Consider the following 21,086-nt stretch of genomic DNA (forward strand, 5'->3'; position numbering starts at 1 on the left):
TGGATATAAAAAAATCCGGATTCTATGATTTATGAACATGAAAAAAGTTTATGCACAAGTATATAATTTAAATATAGTTTTTAAGATACAAGTTCACTTTTGCGGGAACTATGTCTGGAAATTTTCTGGAAATTCATCTTTTGACCCAGTTCCCTTTGGGTCCAATGTGGACCTGATTTCTTGGTTTAAAAAGAAATAAATAAAGCAAACTATCTTCTGCTGAACTCAAGAAGAAATGCAACTGCTGCTTGCCTCATTGCATTTGTTAGTCAGCTTCCCTCTCTGTCACCCTTCTGATTTTTTCTTTATGAAAGTGTTCATGAGGGTCTTGTATTGAGAATCATGTTTGTGTTTGAGGTCAAACCTACTAGAATGCTCAGTCATGTGTTATTGTGTTTCTTTTATTAAAAAAAATAGAAATCTGCTCAGGGCTATCAGAATTGAGAAGATGTAGAAGTGAGCGCCCCACTTTTCAGTCAAACCAGTTGTCTAGACTGGAACATAAGAACAGCCCCACTGGATCAGGCCATAGGCCCATCTAGTTCAGCTTCCTGTATCTCACAGCGGCCCACCAAATGCCCCAGGGAGCACACCAGATAATAAGAGACCTGCATCCTGGTGCCCTCCCTTGCATCTGGCATTCTGACATAGCCCATTTCTAAAATCAGGAGGTTGCACATACACATCATGGCTTGTAATCCGTAATGGATTTTTCCTCCAGAAACTTGTCCAATCCCCTTTTAAAGGCATCCAGGCCAGACGCCGTCACCACATCTTGCGGCAAAGAGTTCCACAGACCAACCACACACTGAATAAAGAAATATTTTCTTTTGTCTGTCCTAACCCAACACTCAATTTTAGTTGATGTCCCCTGGTTCTGGTGATATGTGAGAGTGTAAAGAGCATCATGAGTCTCTATAATGAAGGCTGGACTAGAAACTTTTCATTTTACCTCAGACATACTTGCTGGAAAGCCAGGCCAAACTGGATCTCATCAAGTTATTTCCTCCACTTCAACCCAAGAATTGGGTCAAAGCAAGGGCATACTCCTCCCTTCTTAACCCCTGAAATATCCTTGTAATTGCAGCCCAGCCTCCATCCCCCTTATACTTCCATGGATCGAATAACAGGGAAGGAAGAAGTCTACTCCTTCCTTTTGGCTGTCTTCAGTCAGTCACAGAGGGCAGGTACTGGTGGCCTCAGTTCCATCTTTTTCTCTCTCTTCCTGCCCCATTACTGGCAGTGCCTCCCTCTGTTCTCAGAGAGCGATGGAAGATATTGAGGCCAATTAACTTTACAGTGACATAGAATGCTTCCTAGAAGTCATAAAAGTTATTGCCTTCTTGCTTTGGAAGTAAGAGAGGGGGCAAATTGCCTTTGGTTCATGCTTTCAAGTGAGATTCCAATGCTAACATAGTAGAAGCAAGAGTACATTAATATAGTTTTCTTTTAGCTGTGAATAGATGGATCGGAGACCAAAGGGAATTCCTGCCTTTTCTAAGTGTTAAGTTGTACAAGGTAGAGTTGCACTGAGTTTGAAAAGAGCACCACAGTTTCTGAATATCTTTCTTATAAAGCCAGCATTATTCAGAATATAAATCTTATTGTGAAAGCTACAGCCTTGGTATTTGATACGCACTTTGAAAGTTTTCGAAAGGAGCCTGGAAGCTTTTCAAATATTTCGGTAACTAGTTTGGCTGCTTTTGACAAGAAATAGTAATGGTAATCAGGAGACACTGTTTTTCATGTTCGTTAGAAAAATCTTGAAATGTTGTCAAGGATCTTCTGTTGTTGACAACCCAATTCTCCTGTTTTGCTGCCTGCCTGTGTCAGTTTTTGAATAGACAATCTGCCTGTCAGTCTGAAACTACTTTTTGCAGCTAATTGTTTTCTTGCTGATTTAGAACTTCTCAGGTAATTTATAACATTTTTATTTGAAAAAGTCAAATAAGTCGAATAAGCTCAGCAAATGAACTCTGTTTAGTCTAATGCCATGTGTTTGAGGTATGTATTCTCTAATACCCTCAGACAGCTTCTCTTTCTCTTTCATTGTGCTGTTCTGCTCATGTGTGACCACTTGACTTCATTTATAACATGATAAAATACTTTTGTGTTATGTAGTTCAAAATATCAGACACTTAAATATAAAATTACTGTAGTCCAGCTTGTCCTTCATTTATGAAGTAACCATAACCATTAAGATTTAAAGTGTATTTAAAGTGTATTCCCATTAACTCCCTGACTCAAAACCCTGTGAAACAGCAGCTATCTGCAGAGCAGAGGAAAAAAATAGGTAGAGTTCTTGTAATTTTTCCCTGTGTGGCCAATTGTAGCTTGGATTGTAGCTTTAATCAGGGAACCAGACGCAGGCAAGAATGCCAATTTGATCAGATCATGCACTAAGGAAGATGAATTTTAACTCTGTTTTCCTGTGTTAAGTTTTTTTAACCTTCATCCATCCTGTGAAAAACACAGTATATCTAGTTTGACCCTAAGATATTTGCTGCCCTGTATTTGTTGGATTTTCTGTGTTTACCACTATCATTGCCCCTTTCCCTTTATAGCAGGCAGGTAAGAGACTTTAATTCAAAGTACTTTCAGCTTGCCCTGTAGAGACAAGTTGTAATAGTTTTGTAGTTGAGTGGGAGCAAATGTGGAACACAAATCCTAACGATTACATCTTGATATGGACCTGGACAGTTCCCTACTTCTTTATCTTGTGGTGTTGCATACACATCACAGTCCTACAGGTGCAGAAGCGTGGATAGGCCTTATTGCACCTCTTTATAACTGAGCAGTGTATCTTCTCCTCCTACTGCTACGACTTAGGGCATAAGAGAGCCAAAACATTATCTCCATCTTCTGGAGAAGAAATTAATCACAGCTCCAAGGTCTATATATTTCTATACAGTAGTGCTCAAACTCTCTCATCCACACATACTCCCACCAACCTTTAATTTGCCAGTTTGGGCCTGGTAATTGAGTGACATTTAAGAACTCTCCTCCCAAAAATCTTCTGAGAATTCTACAATTAGTAATAATTGCTGTTGCTCAAATCTGCTTACTTGATGGCACCTGCTCTGGCAGTTCCTGCTGTACCAGCATAAGGAAGGAGGTCTTTATATGTGATAAGTTATTATTGGGAATCTGCTTAGTGATAGGTGGGTGACTTTTTTGAGAAAGCATGGGTAGTTATTGGATGAAGCCCAGAACAGGAATTTAGAAGACCATAGGAATTTAGACCATATTCTGCTGTGCTTGGAAACTGATGAATAGAAAAGTATGTATGATGAAGAATATGTGAAGCACAATCCTATACATGTTTACTTGGAATGTAGTCCCACTGTTTTCAGTGGTCTTACTCTCAGGTGAGTGTGAATAGGATTGCAGTTTTCATGGGAATGAGGTGTTGAAAAACATGTTGTGGAAAGATGGTTTCTTTATATAAAAATTAGTAGGGGGTGAAGAGCAGGATCTTATGGTGGATGCAAGCTTTATTTTTATTAAGTGAGAGGAACATGTAGGTGCAGACGGTTAGTAGTTTATCCAATATCTGCTCTGTTGTGAATGATACTCCAGCATTACAAGAAAGTGCTCCTATTTATTTATTTACTTGATTTATACACTGCCTTTCTCCTCCAAGGGATCCAAGGAGGTTTACAACAACAATAAAACAATATTAAATAATAAAACAATTAAAAACATGGTTTAAAAGCAAGATAAAAACACAATTCACAAGACATCTTAAAAACAGCAATCAGACAAAAAGGTGTAAAAAGAACTAACAGCAGCAGTTTATAAAAAGGCCCCAACCGGGTGTTAAAAGGTGTAAAATATTAAAAAGGTCAAGAACTCAGAAGACTTATCTAAAAATAAATGTTTTCAGGCCTTTCCAGAAAGTTTCAAGAGAGGGAGCAGTTCGTAAATCAAGGGGGAGGGAGTTCCATAGTATTAACAATATCCTATTCATATCCAAGGTTTTATTCCTGTTGAAATTACTGTAACTCGTATGGTGATCACCATGACTTCAGGTAGTAGTAGGAATCACAAAATGGCTGGGGAGAAAAACTGAAGAAGACGACAACAACAACATGGATTCTGGGTTTTCCTTGGCCCAAACAAGGAATGTAGGTATTACTCAGGTATGTTTCTCAGTCTTTTCAATGCATGTGAGCTGGAGGTAGGGGAGAGTGGATTTGGAGAGCAGCAGCTCCACAATTTAAACCTGCCAAAGATTGAAATTCTGTCCCAGTGGTAACAAATCGCCCCATTATAGATGTCAGTGAGAAATGGAGCTGTTGTCTAGACACAGAATTGTTTTCATCTTGTTTTTGTTCATCTACTAGTTATATATTGCTTGAGCCAGACAAGGGAAGGCCTTTACCTGATTTGAAAACTGTGGATTGATAGGTGCCCTTACCTTCTTCAGTGTTTAATTTAAGAACATAAGAACAGCCCCACTGGATCAGGCCATAGGCCCATCTAGTCCAGCTTCCTGTATCTCACAGCGGCCCACCAAATGCCCCAGGGAGCACACCAGATAACAAGAGACCTCATCCTGGTGCCCTCCCTTGCATCTGGCATTCTGACACAACCCATTTCTAAAATCAGGAGGTTGCGCATACACATCATGGCTTGTACCCCATAATGGATTTTTCCTCCAGAAACTTGTCCAATCCCCTTTTAAAGGCATCCAGGCTAGACGCCATCACCACATCCTGTGGCAAGGAGTTCCACAGACCCACCACACGCTGAGTAAAGAAATATTTTCTTTTGTCTGTCCTAACCCACCCAACACTCAATTTTAGTGGATGTCCCCTGGTTCTGGTATTATGTGAGAGTGTAAAGAGCATCTCCCTATCCACTCTGTCCATCCCCTGCATAATTTTGTATGTCTCAATCATGTCCCCCCTCAGGCGCCTCTTTTCTAGGCTGAAGAGGCCCAAACGCCGTAGCCTTTCCTCATAAGGAAGGTGCCCCAGCCCCGTAATCATCTTAGTTGCTCTCTTTTGCACCTTTTCCATTTCCACTATGTCCTTTTTGAGATGGCGACCATCTGGGCGACCAGAACTGGACACAATACTCCAGGTGTGGCCTTACCATTGATTTGTACAACAGCATTACAATATTAGCCGTTTTGTTCTCAATACCTTTTCTATTTAGGTATTTCTATTTCTTTACTCAGCGTGTGGTTGGTCTGTGGAACTCCTTGCCACAGGATGTGGTGATGGCGTCTGGCCTGGATGCCTTTAAAAGGGGATTGGACAAGTTTCTGGAGGAAAAATCCATTATGGGTTACAACCCATGATGTGTATGTTTCAACCTCCTGATTTTAGAAATGGGCTGTGTCAGAATGCCAGATGCAAGGGAGGGCACCAGGATGAGGTCTCTTGTTATCTGGTGTGCTCCCTGGGGCATTTGGTGGGCTGCTGTGAGAAACAGGATGCTGGACTAGATGGGCCTATGGCCTGATCAAGTGAGGCTGTTCTTATGCACTGCTATGCTGCAATTCTGTATATATTTATGTGGCAGTAAATCCTATTGAACTCAGTGGGATTTTAGCAGGAATGGGCAACCCCACACATAAGACTGGAACTCAAGTCGCCAAACACACATTTCCCAGACTCATGCGTATTTGAGACATATGTGTATAGAAACCGGAAGTGACTTGGGCGTTTTTCTTGGGAACGAGTGGAGACTTGGGGCCCAGTCCTATCCAACTTTGCAGCACTAACACAGCTATGCCAATGGGGCATGCACTGCATCCTGCAGTAGGGGAATAGTCAAGGCAACGTTTGTTCCCTTACCTCAGGGGTGTGTTGCAGCTGCATTGACGCTGGAAAGTTGGATAGGATTGGGACCTGGGATGGCCGGGGAGTAATAAATGAGAACTCACTCACTCATACACACACGCATGTGTTGGAGCGCATGGGTTGTGTGTGCTTGGGTGCCTCACCTGGTGTTGGTGCTTTTCGAAGGACTCCAGTGTGGAGGCTCTGCCTCACCTGCCTCCCCGCCCACTACACTTCCCTGTTATGTCACATCTGGCCTCCCACTCCAGAAGTAACTGGTGATGACGTCATCACCAGTTACACCCAGTGCTCCTTCCAGTGGGTGGACCATGCAAACTGGTACAGTGGAGGCCAAAGGTTGAGAAGCACTGCTTCAGCCTCAATGTGTTTTCTCATGGTAATAAGACTGCAGAGGGGCCAGGTGCACTAGAGCCTGCTTGGGGGGGGAGGGAAGGATGGAACGTCCATGCGCTGCCGAGGGTGACATGCAGCTGCCTCCCTCAGACTGAGGCGCTCGAGCGCCCCTCCCCCCCGCCTGCTCGTGTCGTTGCGACTTCGAAGCGCTTTTGGGCGGCCTCGGCCGCCGTAAGGAGCAGCCGTTCCGGTGTGCGCCCGGATGACGTGGCGGGAACGGCGGAAGCGGCGCCTCCTTTTCCTCGGCGGTGGCTGGCGGAGACCGGGATGGCGCCGGCCGGGCTCTTGTGGTGCGCGGTGGCGGCCTTGCTGGCCCTGCGCGGCCGGGCCGACGAGCACGAGCACACGGTGAGGGGCGCGTGGGGCCCGGGGGAGGCGGCCTCCGCCTGCCCTCCCTCGCCGGGCAGCTCTCCAGCCCAGCTGCCTGCCCTGCCCGAGCGCGTCCCACTGAGGGGCGGCCCGTTGGCTGCTGCTGGCTGCTCTTCTCCACCCCGCCCCCCAGGAGGCGAGGAGCCTTGTGGAGGGACCCACCTGGCGTGCCAGGGGAGCCCGGAGGCTGCCCTTCCTCGTGCCGCCGGTGCCAGCGCGCCTTTGCTTCCTGCCAGCATCCTCCACGGCCACAGCCACCTCCTCCCTTCTTTGCACCACTGGATGGAGCACCAGTTGCTGTCAGTCCTGTGCATACTTACCTGGGAGTAAGGCCTATTGGCTACAGTGGGGTTTACTTCTGAGTAGGCGTGCACAGGATTGGCTTGATCCTATCCAACTTCCTAGCTTGGGTGCCTCACAGGGGGTGGTGGATGCTCTGCCTCACCTGCCTCCCCACCCGCCACACGTCCCTGTTGTCATGTGTCACCGCACCCACCGGTGCAGTGCAGCCCCTCTGCAAGGGGACACATATTCCCTTACTTTGGAGGTCTCCATAACTACCCTTCCAGCACAGGGTGCAGCGCACGCCCCATTGGCACAGCTGCACCAGGGCTGGAAAGTTGAATAGGGTTTGGCCCTAATCCCCTTAGCCTTAAATGTCTTCTCTACTTCTTTTCCTTCCCCCTCCTTGCATGTGACAAAGCAGTGCAGTTGAGATGGTTTCTTCAGGTGCTTCTGATGTTCATACATGCTGTGCAGAACTCAGCATCAAGATGAAGGCCGTGGCACCTGCTGTCTGGCAACTCCATTTCGGGGGGGGGGGGAGGGGTTTGATGTGGCTGAAAATGTGCAGACAGTGTGGATTTGGGGACCTGAATTGTGTTAGTTGTGAACTCTATCATACGTGTTACAGTATAAGTGCCATGTAAGTGTGCATTGATTTGCAACCTTGGCCTTTACAGAAATGATCTTGCTTTGCGTGCATACAGAGAGCCAAATAGAAATATACCTTGTTTCTAAGCAAACACAATTCTGCAGTGCATAAGGGCTGCATTACCAAACATTTTGGAAATTTTTCTTAGTTTAGACACATTTTTATCCTGCCCTTTTTCCGGAGTTGCTCAGGGCGGTAAACATGATCCTTCATTGTAAATCCTGTGAGATAGGTTAGGATGAGAAACAATCAAGTTGCAAAGAAATGTTTTAATATAGCAACTAGTTAGTATGCATGGTTCAAGAAATACTAATTTAAAATGGAAATCTTGGTTAAATCCATATTGTTACACTGTTTACCAAGAGAAGCTTTTATGCAGTGTTGGGTATTCCTTTCTTTAAGAACTAATGGCTAGGTTTCTCAGTTCTAAAAATATGGGTTACTTGTTTAGTTCAATCCACATGAACTTTTAAATTTGCAGTAAGAGTTTCTATGTGTATTTAGAAGAAAAATGAGCAGATCTATTTGTGTCTGTGATTAGTGAGTAGAAATGGATCAGTACACTCAATTCAACCCAAGTAAAACTAAGAAAGTAATTTTTTTTTAAAACTTTTGAAATGTGTATCTTCTGTGATTAAAAAAAATTACAAGACATTGTTAGTCACCTTGAGTGCAGGTGTCAATGGATTAGTGGTTGCTAGGATTCTGCCTCTTCTACAAAGGATTGGGTCTTGTTCTTGACTTCATACTGCACATCCAAAATGCAGTTCAAGGTCAAGTGTAATCTGTCTGTCCCCCCCCTTCAAACAGGAGAGAAGATGGAGGATGCTTCTAGCCCACTTGCCAGCTTGTAGCTGGGAAAAGTGGTGGGAACTTCTTTGACTGCTGTATTTATGCCTCATGAATTCAGTAGCCAAAAATGCAAGACCCTGTTACCCTTTCTCAGCTCTGGAGCTGGAAAGGGTAGATGGGATCTTGTTTGACTGTTCTGTTGTGAGGTGTTTGGCCATTTTGTGAATGCAGCAACAAAACAACTTCTAGCCTTCCTCCCACTTTTGGATGCCATTAGGATTGTGAACTTTCAAAGACTTCAGAAGTATGACTGCTGGGACTATTTCACCCTATCCCTCTGAACACCCAAGACTGAGAGGAAAACTGGAACGTGTTATAATTGGTTAAGGGTGGAACCATGCTTGGGTGTTTTGGATGCAGGTCAGGAAAGACAGGATATTGATATTTTATTTAATAGTAGGATGTTTTGTAGCCGGGTAGATCTATGTGAAAATGCCCATCATGAATAGATTATAACCTTCTCTGGGTATCTGGTTTTCAGCTAAGAGTTGTTGGTTTGCAACAGTGCCTGTGCTCTGAATAGAATTTTGCACTTTGGTCAGATAGAACTGGTGAAAGATGATGGTTTTCAATGAAACAGTTTAATGATGGAAATAACAGGAGTTGTTAACACTTGACTTAGTCTTTGGCAATGCCCAGAATCTAGTGTGAATGCCATTATTAAATTGCTTAAGATTAGTGACAGCACCACTATCTACTTTGGAAGGAAAGAAGTGTTAAGGTTTAAGGGGGGCTTGTAAAAAATTATAAGAGGATTGGTGTAGGTTCCCAGTCTTGTCCCAATAAGAGCAGGTTGCAAGAACAACACTTCAACTACAGCAGAGTACTTTCAGCAGTTGTATTGGTCAAGGGATATCACATATAGAGTAGTCATTTAACAGTCCAAGAGTCAGCACGGAGAGCAGTCAGTTCCAGTATAACAAATCCAAATCAGTTCCAATAATACACAGTCAAAGGTTCAGTCCATAAGTCAGTAATATCATATACATACAGTATCCAGCCTCTTCAGTCACAGGCAGCAGTCTAACAGTAATCTCCATCAACTCCCCCTACTACTGCACTTGAGGCTCCAGCAGACTAAGCTTATATAGTCAGCTCAGCCAATCAGTTTTGGCTTGGTCACCAGGTGCTTGCTGATTCTGCTGAATCATCACTCTACACCTGCTCCCTGAACCAACTTGTAAGCTGTGGTTCTGCTGCACTCAGAACTCAAGCTGACAAGAAGGGGAATGGAGGCAGGAGTAAACAGGAAAAACACATGTAAGTCTGAATATGTGAAACAAATAATTGCAATAGGGGACTGCAGCATGCTGTCAAAAGCTTGTCAAAAGAAAAAGAGGGTTGCCAGACAGGGTTTGAATTTTGTGAATGAGGAAATATCCTGTATGCTGATGTTTCAGGAAGCAGTTTCAGGCATAAGGGGCAGCAAGGGAGAGAGGCATTTGAGGGAGCAGTAGATCTTTATATCGTTGAGGGTGGTAGGATCTCAAAAAGTGGAGGTTATGGATAGGAGTGTCACAGGATATGAGGTCTCTGATGTAAGGAGGGCATGAGACCAGGTCATGGAGGGCTTTGAATACAAGGTCAAATTGAAAGGGAGGAGTCAGTATGCATAACTTTTCAGGATGCATGGAAGCTTTACAAGCATTCATTAGGAAGTACACAACCAACTATGGAAGAATGTCAGCATGTTTTAAACAGCTTCAATGGCTGTTCTCACTAACTCTTCTTCGGAGGGAAATGCCAGTCTTCAAAAGGCATCAAATCTACCCTCTGAATTGGAAGCCAGACAAAGACAGGGATGCAAAAGTACGTTCAGTCAAGTCTGTAAACAAATGTAAAACATGAGGACTCACTAGAATTTCTTTGTGTTGACTTTGTAGTGCTGTCTAAAATGGTCAAAGCTCCTGTTGGTTCAATTGTAAATATACACAATTTTGTTTAGAATGACAATACTATGTATAGCTTTGTTTCTCTCACTGGCAAATGGAAGTAGGAAGGAATTGGGCAAAGGAAGCATGTGCATAAACACATTCCCTATTTTGTATAATTCAAATTGTGGAATGTATTACTTGACACAGTGTTGATTTGTTTCTTAAAAGCGTGCTGAGCACAGACCCAATGAAAACCTGCTGGAATTCCACTCAGCCTTTCTTAATCTAAAATCCATATGACTTTTATCTCTGAGTTTTTCCTCCATTGCTGCTCTCCTCTACATCTTGGATTGTTCCCCTTTTATAATACCTTATCCCAAATTGTCTTCAAACCCATTTCCAAAACCTTTGTTCTGGATCAGCTCTATGGTGTACTTTATCAATCCCATGTATTCCTAGATATTAAAAAAGATACATTTATTTCAACATTGATACATAGAAAGATGATATACTATAATGGGTAGTCCAGTCATAATGCTGGGCAGCGCTGGTGGCCAGTGTCCTGCGATGGCTGTTGCAAATGTGCTGTAAGGCACATTGTGGCATCTGGGAGGGGAAAGGTGCTGGTGGGGTGGCCAGCATCAGTTGGGCCTCCGCACTGGTCGGCAGTCTACCAGGGCTGGGAGCAGTAAGTTCTCTGCTGAGTGGTGGGGAGGCGTTCCTGGGCAGGGGGAGGGCAGTGGGAAGGTGGGGAGGAGGTGGAACTGCACTGGGGGGAGGGTGAGCTGCGGGTAGTTTGGGCCTGGGAGGCAGGATGTCTGCCACTGAATCCTTTGTCCCCCTCCTGGGTCTCAGTCAGACGTGATCTTGTTGGTTCTATGCCAGTGATTGAGCTGGTGTGGATCTGAATAGATCCAAAAGGGCTGCTGGGGCCCCACATGGGGTAAGGGTACTGAAGTTCCCTAATCGTCCAGCTGCTTCCTTGGCCCTGTAGGATACAGTGGTGGAAGTTTTTGTGCCTCTGTACTGTGGGACAATGGCCCCAATAGGATTGGGCTATAAGTTGCTTTCAAGTTTGGTCACAATCCCAATTTAAAAACCTTCCTGTGCTGTTTGATGGCCATCTGAGGTAACTAATGCTGTTGCATGACCAACTGAATGGTAAATTTCCCTACCTACTTTCCTGTCTTGATGTTCTGTCAGTTGCCAAAAAGCTGTGCTCTTGAATTTCTTTTTACATCTTGTGCGTGTTGATGGACATGACTACCACTGCATTGTGCTTTAAGTCCAGGAGAGGGGGGGGGACTGGTACCAGCTGTGGGAACACTGTGCACCACTAGAGCATCAGACCATTCTGATGATCATACAGTTAAGGAAAGAGTGAGGAAGAGGGGGCAGATGAAGCTGGGAATGGGCAATGATCCCCTCACTTCATACAAGGGTTTTTTTAATGTATAACCTAATGAAGCATTTTCTTGATTATGCCTTGCCACTTAGCAGTGATGACACTGGAGAGCTTAGTATGTGGAGGTGGTGGGCAGTCTAGTAACTAGAGAGTTAATGTTATTAGTCAGAAGAAGGTAAGAGGATTGGATCGGTTAAGGCCAGTATATAAACCCTTGCTAACTGGGCAAGGGGGCATCCTTTAAAGTGATATCTTCTTATATTTAGCGGGGGGAGATCAACTGTTTCTCTTGACCCCAGCATGGCATTTTTTTCCCAGTGAATGTTGCTGCTGTCTCTTCTGTATTTCTTAGATTGTGATCCCTTTGGGGTCAGGGAATCATTGATTGATTGATTTTACTATGTAATCTGCTTTATGAACTATTTTTGAAAAGCAGTATATAAATATTCTTAATAATAATATGACCAAAAATGATGACCCTATCTGATTGAATCTCTGGTTAACCTACACAGACAATTAGTAATTCAACAGACTAATTCAACAATTAGTACAGTTCCAATTTGAAAACACTCCTCAGTCATGTATTTCACGCTAAAGACGCCTCTATGTTTATCTTAATATTTTTGAATTCTTTCTTTGTAGTATCAAGATAAAGAAGAAATTGTTCTTTGGATGAATACTGTAGGACCATACCACAATCGCCAAGAGACATACAAATATTTCTCTCTTCCTTTTTGTGGTGGATCAAAAAAAAGCATTGGTCATTACCATGAAACACTAGGAGAAGCACTTCAAGGAGTTGAATTGGAGTTCAGTGGTTTGGACATAAAGTTTAAAGGTAATGCCTCTGAAATTTGTTTTTGCCAACATTTTCTGAAATTGTGCATTACTGTCCCACCTGCTTTGGGAAGAATGTCCTTTTATTTTCAGAAACTGGTTTCTAAATAAATGTTCTCAGAGTTTTGGAGCATTTACTACTTGGTTGTTGCTATCGTCTTCAGTAGTACAATTGACACTTGGCGTCTGTGTAGACTTAATCATGATTAAGGCATTAGGATTAGGCCATAGGTCACAGGCCTCTTCCCTCTCTTGCATGAATTCTCATACCTGCTTTCACCATGGTTAAGGCTTATATTAGCATTTACCTTAAGTGTAGTTAATGCCTTCTTGGGATTGTTTTTAACTGTTATTTGAAGCTAGTGTTTGAATCTGATCAGCATTAAATGAGTTCAAGGTTTATTGGGGTATTTGCATGTTAAGGGGGGGAAGGACACATGCAGTCCTCTGATCTGATCCCTTCACAGTGACAAAAAGGTTGAGAGCATTGCATCTTTCCTTCACCTTTATTTGCTGCAATTTAATACATATGTGCTTTATAGATGAAATGGGGATTTTAATCTGTTAAGGATTAACTGTACAGGCATCCCCTCAGCATCTGTGACCCTGGCGCGTGCCCCCCACAGATACCGGAAACTGTGGATAAGTGGGGGCGCTATCTCCTCATTCCCTGGAAGTGATAAGGTGTCTTGCTTAAGCAATTTCTGCCCAATGTTGCATATATGCAACAGGGACCAAATGTGTACACCTATGGGCTGGGCAAAAATAGGTTAAACAAACTGTAAGCAAAAAGTTTATAACCAGACTAGCCAGCAAGCACCCTGAATCCTAGAAGGAAGACTAAAAATTAGCATTTACTTCCTGCTTCCTGTTTGCTTTTAGTTTCCTTTCTAGGCTACGGCCTGCTTGCCTGCTCATTTGTTCAAGCAAGACACCTTACCACTTCAGGGGAATGTAATCAACAAAAACCAATGTAATAAGGCACAAGAGGGGGGACCATGGATTCCATGGGATGCCTGTATAGTGGCTTTCAAACATTCTGCCTTCAGGGAATATTTTTCACAGTAGTGAGTGCTATGTCAGTTTGGCATATTATAGGGAGCGCTGACTGAACCTGTTGTGCATCATTGTTGCCTTGCACAAAATACTCCCAGTGATCTAAAACATGCCCAGTGCTTCAGTGCAGGGGAAGATCTGTAATGGGGTGGGGAAGCTGGAATTAAGTTCTCCCTTTGGAGTTCTTCAAGAACCTGTCCTCAGCCCGTTGCCTTCACTCTAAGCATTAACAGTGTATTCCCTCATGAAATTTTGTGGCATCCAATACAACCGATATATTGATGACACTCAGCTATATTTTTCCACCTTGGACCTTTCTCTGTTCTGTCCTGCTTTTCCCCTTCCCTGGCTTGAAAGAGAGAGGGAAACTTGGATGTCTCGTAGTTATATCAAGCTCAGTATAACCAAGACAATTCTGCCTCATTTTCAGTATCTGTACTCATCACTCTGTTCACTAGACATGCAGTCTTACTTTTGAGTGTGAAGAGCATGTGGCAGAGTAATTAATCTGTTGCCAAGCCCCGTTTGTTTTTTTCTGTGCACCAGTGCTAAAATCTGCTCTTCTCTCCATCTCTTAGCAGCTAACCTGGAACTTGGGTTTAACCCAGTCACCTCTTACCTTGGCAGCTGCAGCCACCTTCTCTTATCTCCTTTTATACTTCACTCCTCACCTCAGTTCATTCTGAAGTGCAAAATCAATTCACACTTCCTGTTGCTTAGATCACATAACCTTTACATGTCTCTTCAATGACTTGGGGTCCAATCTGATCGAGATTTCCGGAGCTGATGCAGCCATGCCAATGGGCCATGTGCTGCATCCTGGAGGGGGGGAGGGGGCAGTCACATTTGTTCCCTTATCTTGGGGCTGCTTTGTGGCTGCATCTGTGTTGGAAAGTTGGAGAGCATTGGACCCTGAGGGCACAATCCTCACCAACTTTCCAGCATTGAGGTAAGGGCAATGCAGCTCCAAGGTAAGGGAACAAACATTCCCTTACCTTGAGGAGGCCTCCATGACTGCCACCCAACTGCAGGATGCAGCACAAGCCCCATTGGCACAGCTGTGTCAGTGCTGGAGATTTGGTGAGTATTTGGGCCTGAGTTGCTTTCTGCATCTAACTTTAAGTATTTTCTCTACCACAGAGCCAAGACTTTGCTCCTCTCAATTGTTCTGTTTCTGTCTACAACATTTTGTTCTCCAATTCCACCACTCTAGTTGTCCAGGCCTCCTGATCTCACTCATTCTCCTTTATTAAGCCAGTTGTCTGAATCTCTGTCCCAGAATATCTCCATGGAGCCATCTTCCTCCCTTCCTTGAATTCTTTTCTTATACCCAATAAACCTCTTTTAAAAAAATGATTGCCTGGTGTGTGAAGCCTCCAAGCGAATCGCTCAGTTTTAATTTTAAGGACAAACTTTCATAGCTACATTTGCGCATTCATAGCTACTTTTTTCATTCTTTGCTACCCTTGTTTCTCCTCCCCAGTGTTTACTTTAGATTGGAAGATATCTGAAAGTAGGCATTATTCTCTGCACTGAAGTATTAATAGTGCTATATAAATACCAAATAACAGATTGCTTTTAAAAGAGTGGACTCACTAGTACTAGTATTTGAACACAAGCAAGTAACTAATGTCTAAACATAGAAATAGTTGGTTGGGACTAAATAGTTTTACCTATAAAATTGGTTCTAAACTAAGTGTGTACCATGTAAAATGAAATCTGATCTTGCATGCCTATAAATGACCCAGCTCAAAAGAAGTGTTGGCAGTCTGCTGCTTTTCCCTCAGAATCTTTACTTCTCATATTCCACAATATTGTGTACTAAAACAATTTAAGCACTCATGCAATCCAAATGATCTACTTTGTAAACCAGAGTTTTGTATAATTCTGCAGTTTGTACAATTTTGCATAAGTGTAGCATGCTTAGGAAAAGTTAGATGCTGTAAAGCAGTTTTTTCACTTGCATACCCCTTGGCAGCCAATTTCCAATTGTACCAATAAATTGGTACAAATAAATTTATTGGCAGCCAATAAATTGTACCCCGTTTACTATCAAAATGTTTGTAATTAATATAGTTGCTGTTGTTTCAGATTTATATATTTTCAGCTACTGATCCATATCTGATTAAATTGATGACCAGAAACTAGCAGTTGCTGGTGCTTTTGCAGCCAGCTAGCTGCCTTTCTTCCTGCTTTGCCAGCCCTGCAAGGCATTCTAATACAGACCTGCCTTTTTCTTCCATTATTCAATTCTTTTTTTAGTACCCCTGGGGGTATGCATACTCCAGGCTGGGAACCACTGCTATAAAGGATTGAGTACTGAATAAATAGTTTAAACAGTCAGCATAGGCAGTATAGGCCACATTCTCACATCACCATAAAACAAACTTTTCAATGCCTTTTTGTGCGGAGATTTTACCTACTAACTGACAACATTTTTCCTGACACATGTGGAAAAAATTACTATTGGGGAAGGTGGTGGTCCTTTATCTTGGATAATTGGAGCAAGCGAGTTTCTTTCACTAGAGAGAGGCAGTCCTACTTAACTGTCTTCACAACCAATTTTGTTACATTCCTCAACTACTTTGACAGCAAGATAGAAGTTAGTAATTATAGGAACTTTGCAGCAATTCTGTGAAGAGGCATTGTGAGGATCTGAGAGAGAGAGAGAGAGAGAGAGAGAGAGAGAGTGTACACATACACTGGGTCTCCTGCATATGTCCTGTTAGATTCCAGGGGTCTGTACATAAGTTGAAATGTATGTAACTTGAAACATCTGGCTCTTGTTGACCCAGCACTATCATGTCTGTGCAAAAGCACCACCAGAGGATGAACTGCACCTACATGATAGCTCCAACACAGCATCTGTAACTTGGACATCTGTAACTCAAGGAGACCTCTATTTTAATGCCTTTGGATCTGAAGAGTCATCTGGTCAGATGCCAGACTGAGCACACTGTTTCTTTCTATATGAGGGAGTCCTCCATTGCCACCCATCTTCACCCACCAAACTTGTCTTCCTGCTTAAAGCCATGTCTCGAGCAGATTGCCCCAGCCCCAATGCAGGGCTCCACACACTCATCTACAAAGCATTTCTTGTTCAACTTGGAAGCAGCCCTTCATGTTCTCTCCTAGCTACTGCCTACTCGTGCTTCCTTCTCTCAAGTAGGTGTGTCTATCAGTTTTGAAGGTGGCTTCTCATTGGTTCTGAAGGCAAAAGAAGGTTGGTTCCAACACAAATTGTGGAAAGTTCAAATTTGTGAATATTCTCTCCCTCCCCCCCTCCGGCACGTTGGGGAGGCAATGGAAATGGCTGGCTGGCACAAAGCCATCACGAGCTTAGAAAAGAACCATGCCGTGCTGACTGAACTCAGGCAGGGAGAGGAATGTAGCTGAATAGAGCATGAGAATTCTGCCTTGAAGGTGATTTTGGCAGTGACAGCAGCAAGCAATCACACCAACCCATACAAATCCCATTGTTTCCTATGGGAAAGCTGTTTTTAATTTATGTTTTTGATACATTTGTGATTTTCCAGGAATGCACCTGCCCTGCACATAAATTTGAGTTGCCTCTGTTTGCAAATCAAATTGGACCAAGGATCTGGGTCTATGATTTCCCTCTGAAAATGGGTTTATACCCTTCATTACTTTTATATATGGTTTAATACATCCAGAAATATTACTTACGTATACTGGTCTCCCAAAATATTCCCTGAGTTCGAAATTCTTATCACTGGTGCTGGCATTGTAATGACATGAAGACCAACTTGCCTTGTGTATTATGTGTAGGGATGTGTTTTTTTTTGGTTAAAAATGCATAATAACACAAAACACCCCATTTTGGTGTATAAGTTATTTTCCAGAATTTAAAATAGATTACTTTTCCAGTTAGAAATCATACTGTGGCTGCATCTATTGACACTTTATCACCTACCTAGTACATTTTTAAAGCTATTATAATTTATAACTATAAATTATTAAAATGCGCCTTTGGAATAAAAACACAACACCACAATTTGCTGTTTTAATCAATAAATTTTGGGGACAAATATCACCCCTAATTATGGGTCTTTTGGTGAAAGGTTTGTTGTAATTTAACTAAATAACACCCACACAAGAGACTCTTTCATTCAGTACAAGTGTTAAGGATATATTCTAATTATTTGGGAGATATCGAGACTTCTCTTTTGGATGTTATTTTGTACTTGAAGGGAAAAAATCCTCTTTTCAATAGACCAACGACAGAAGGATCCTAGTGCAGAGAGATGTTGATGCTGTGCGGAAGAGGTGCCCTGGAAACCTTTCTCAAATGTGGAATGACTATTTGGAGGTATCACCCTGGAAGACTTCCAGTGCAATCCTAGGCATGTCTACTCAGAAGTAAGCCCCGCTGATGTAAATGGGGCTTACTCTCAGGAAAGTGTTTATAAGATACAGCCTTACTCTGCACTTGTGATTCTTTAATGAATTAGTGAGTGTAATGGTCTTGTTATAAGTTGTTGGGGAGGGATATGTAAAGGTCTGTGCTGGTGCTGTGTTGTGAGGGAAAAGATAATTTTATCTTCTGTATGGTCAGAACAAAATGCTGAAGATTTTTTTTTTAAGTGGATGATTACTTAATGCCCATCAATGGAATTTTGTAAATCCTTGTAAATGAGGTTAATATTTTATGTGGGTCACCAGTTAAGGATTTAGAACAGTGGAGCACAGAAGTGTTTTGAGATTTGCATGGAATAGCTCTATTTAGTAAAATATATGAGGTAAATGCTGGTCTAAGGATTAGTTACATCTGAGTTGATGAGCTATTAATGCGTAGTCTTAATTTCCACAGATGACGTGATGCAGACCACTTACTGTGAAATAAACTTGGATAAACTAATACGAGATGCGTTTGTTTATGCTATCAAAAATCACTATTGGTACCAGATGTACATAGATGACTTACCAATATGGGGTAAGAAATATTTACTTACATTGGTTTTGCACTATTACAATGTGGATAAAGTACATCCTTCCCTCACCTTTGTTTCCTCCTTCTGCCTCCTGCCCTAGCATAGCATATTAGTTGTCCCTCTTCAACTGCAGCTGTTCAATAAGGGTCTTACCCCTCATCTTGTATACCTCAAGGAACTGGCAGTGAAAATTGCACCAGCTTCTTAGAGCAGGGATGTCAAACATAAGGCCTGTAGGCCAGATCCAGCCCATGGAAGCTCTTTGTCCCGCCCACATGGTAATTGGGGTCCCCCAGCATTGCTTTTTCAGCAGTGTCATTTCTGCTGAGGCTCTGGGATAGAGAGATAGAAGGAGGCCTCAGAAGGCAAGGAACGCTATGGGAGAAGGAGCAGACCAAGAGGGGTGAGAGATGCTGCTGCTGTTGAGGCACTGGGAGAGCCCAATTATCATGTGGTCTGCCCTTCAGCAGCCCCTCTTCTGCTGAGGCATCATTTCACAGAACACCTGAGCTGCCACGTGATGCCTCGGCAGAAGCGGTGCAACTAAAAGGGCATGGTAATTGGGCTCTCCCATATCTCAAAAATATGATCAAGATTTGCATATTTTCTTTTCCATCATTTGCAACCAATGAGTTCTGATGTGAGAACGAAGTGCTTTTTTCTGACCATTTTCCTGACCATTTCTGCTTTTTTCTGACCATCTGCTTAATGATGTTGCTTCCTGCTTAATAATATCACTTTTTGACCCTCAGCAAGCTCCATGAATGCTATTCGGCCCACTGTGTGAATGGAGTTTGACACCCCTGACTTAAAGTCTGATGAGGAAATCTCTTGTCTGTATTTGTGGGTTCTTCCTTATGCGGAAAGTAGTGAATATGTGATGACAATTTGGTACCGTGTAAAGCAGGTGTGCCCAAACCCTGGCCCTGGGGCCACTTGTGGCCCTTGAGGACTCCCAGTCCGGCCCACAGGGAGCTCCTGGTCTCCAATGAGCCTCTGGCCCTCGGGAGACTTACTGGAGCCCACTCTGGCTTGAAGCAACTGCTGTTATTGTAAGGGTGCCTGTTTTGACCTCTCACGTGAGCTGTGGGATGAGGGCTCCCTCCACTGGTTGCTGTTTCACGTCTGTGATACAGCAGCAAAGAAAAGTGTGGTCTTGCTTTGTGTAAGGCCTTTTATAGACATTGAGCTATTACAAGACCTTTATTCATTCATATGTTCCATCTCTAATATATTCATTTATGTAAAGTTTGGACACCCCTGGTGTAAAGTACTGGAAGTTTTTTAAAGCTGTGATGAAGCTGTCCTGATGTTCATAGCACCACTTGCCAGTTGGTCTTTGAATTGATTATATCTGAAATCTTATGGTCTAGTTTTGCTAGGGCTTCCCCTCTGTTTTCCCAACAGCAAGGTTAAACAAATGTTTTAACAGTAAAAATAATTACCATAGCAGCATCCACTCCACTCACAGTATCTCAGGCAACTCCATCACCATTCAGTAATTACAATATTGGTAAGCATGTTTGGTAGACACAATCGTTTTGAAAGGAGGAAGGATTATTATTATTATTAAGAATATTTATACTACTCGCTTTTCAGCAAGAGTAGTTCGCAAAGTTGTTAATGCAGTAAAATAAATCAAATAGCTCCCTGTCCTCAAAGGACTCACAATCTTAAAAAAAACAAAAAAAAAAACACTAGCTACACCACTGGAAAAGATACCATGCTGGGGTGAAGAGTGACATTTGCTCTTCCCTTGAACAAATATAAGAGGTCAGCACTTTAAAAGGTACATTTTTGTCCAGTTACCAGAGTTGAGCTGGGTTCCATTTGGACAAGGTTTAATGCCCAGTTCAAAAGCATGTTCACAGAATGCTGCTCAAACTCAGCTGGTATGTCAGAAGGAAGAATTACTGCACTGATGCCAAGCTAGGAGTTTTTGAGAGCCTTGTCTTTTTCCATAACATGAATAAGACAAGATGGGCAAGATGCATACTTTAAGTTCTGGTGGGGTGATGTTGTAGGGAACATACTGCTTCCCTCATGTCTCCCATGTACCTCTCACAGGAACCCTGCAATTCCATCTTTCAATCCATAAAAGGGACATAGCAGGCGGAAAGATGACAGATGCAGCTTTCCCCATCATTGTGTTGTGGTGCTGGGTATCGCTGCACATATTATGTTTCTATAAAAGGTCCTGGGTGTGCTGGAAGGACAAAGATGGTGATCCTACACAGAAAAAAGTGATTTCTCACTGGCCACTACAGCTGCTGTTCATCTTGCTGGAAGTCTATACAATACTGGATAGAGAATATCCTTGCCTCAGTGAGGGTTGAATGGTGGTGAGCAGTGGGAGAGCATATTGAGTGGTGAGGGTCTGTGAAGTTTGATTGGTCTGAGTAGTCGGCTAGAATTTGTGTTTCTGCCCAAGTGTGCTCTTGTTTGCTACATTAAAACATTAAGCTACATGCAGAGCATTGCAAACAGAGCAATAGGTATGTTCTACTGCAGGTCATCCTGTGGACTAGTGGTAGATTAAGATCAGTGTTCTGCCTGCCCTGCTCCATGATATACACAGAGGTGCTGTCACTCTTGCTGCTG

General features: G+C 42.9%; 1 protein-coding gene across 1 annotated transcript in view; it reads left to right on the top strand.

Moving 5' to 3' along the window:
• The first annotated feature begins 6,421 nt into the window (after positions 1-6,421).
• TM9SF3 (transmembrane 9 superfamily member 3) overlaps positions 6,422-21,086 on the top strand; it is a 43,813-nt gene continuing 29,148 nt past the window's right edge. The window contains exons 1-3 of the mRNA XM_066622122.1: positions 6,422-6,554; positions 12,283-12,478; positions 18,365-18,487. Coding sequence (XP_066478219.1) covers positions 6,474-6,554; positions 12,283-12,478; positions 18,365-18,487 — 400 coding nt within the window. The 5' untranslated portion in view covers positions 6,422-6,473. The remainder of the gene's footprint in view (positions 6,555-12,282; positions 12,479-18,364; positions 18,488-21,086) is intronic.

The sequence above is a fragment of the Tiliqua scincoides genome, chromosome 3 (genome assembly GCF_035046505.1).
Source record: "Tiliqua scincoides isolate rTilSci1 chromosome 3, rTilSci1.hap2, whole genome shotgun sequence".
NCBI classification, from domain to species: Eukaryota; Metazoa; Chordata; class Lepidosauria; order Squamata; family Scincidae; genus Tiliqua; species Tiliqua scincoides.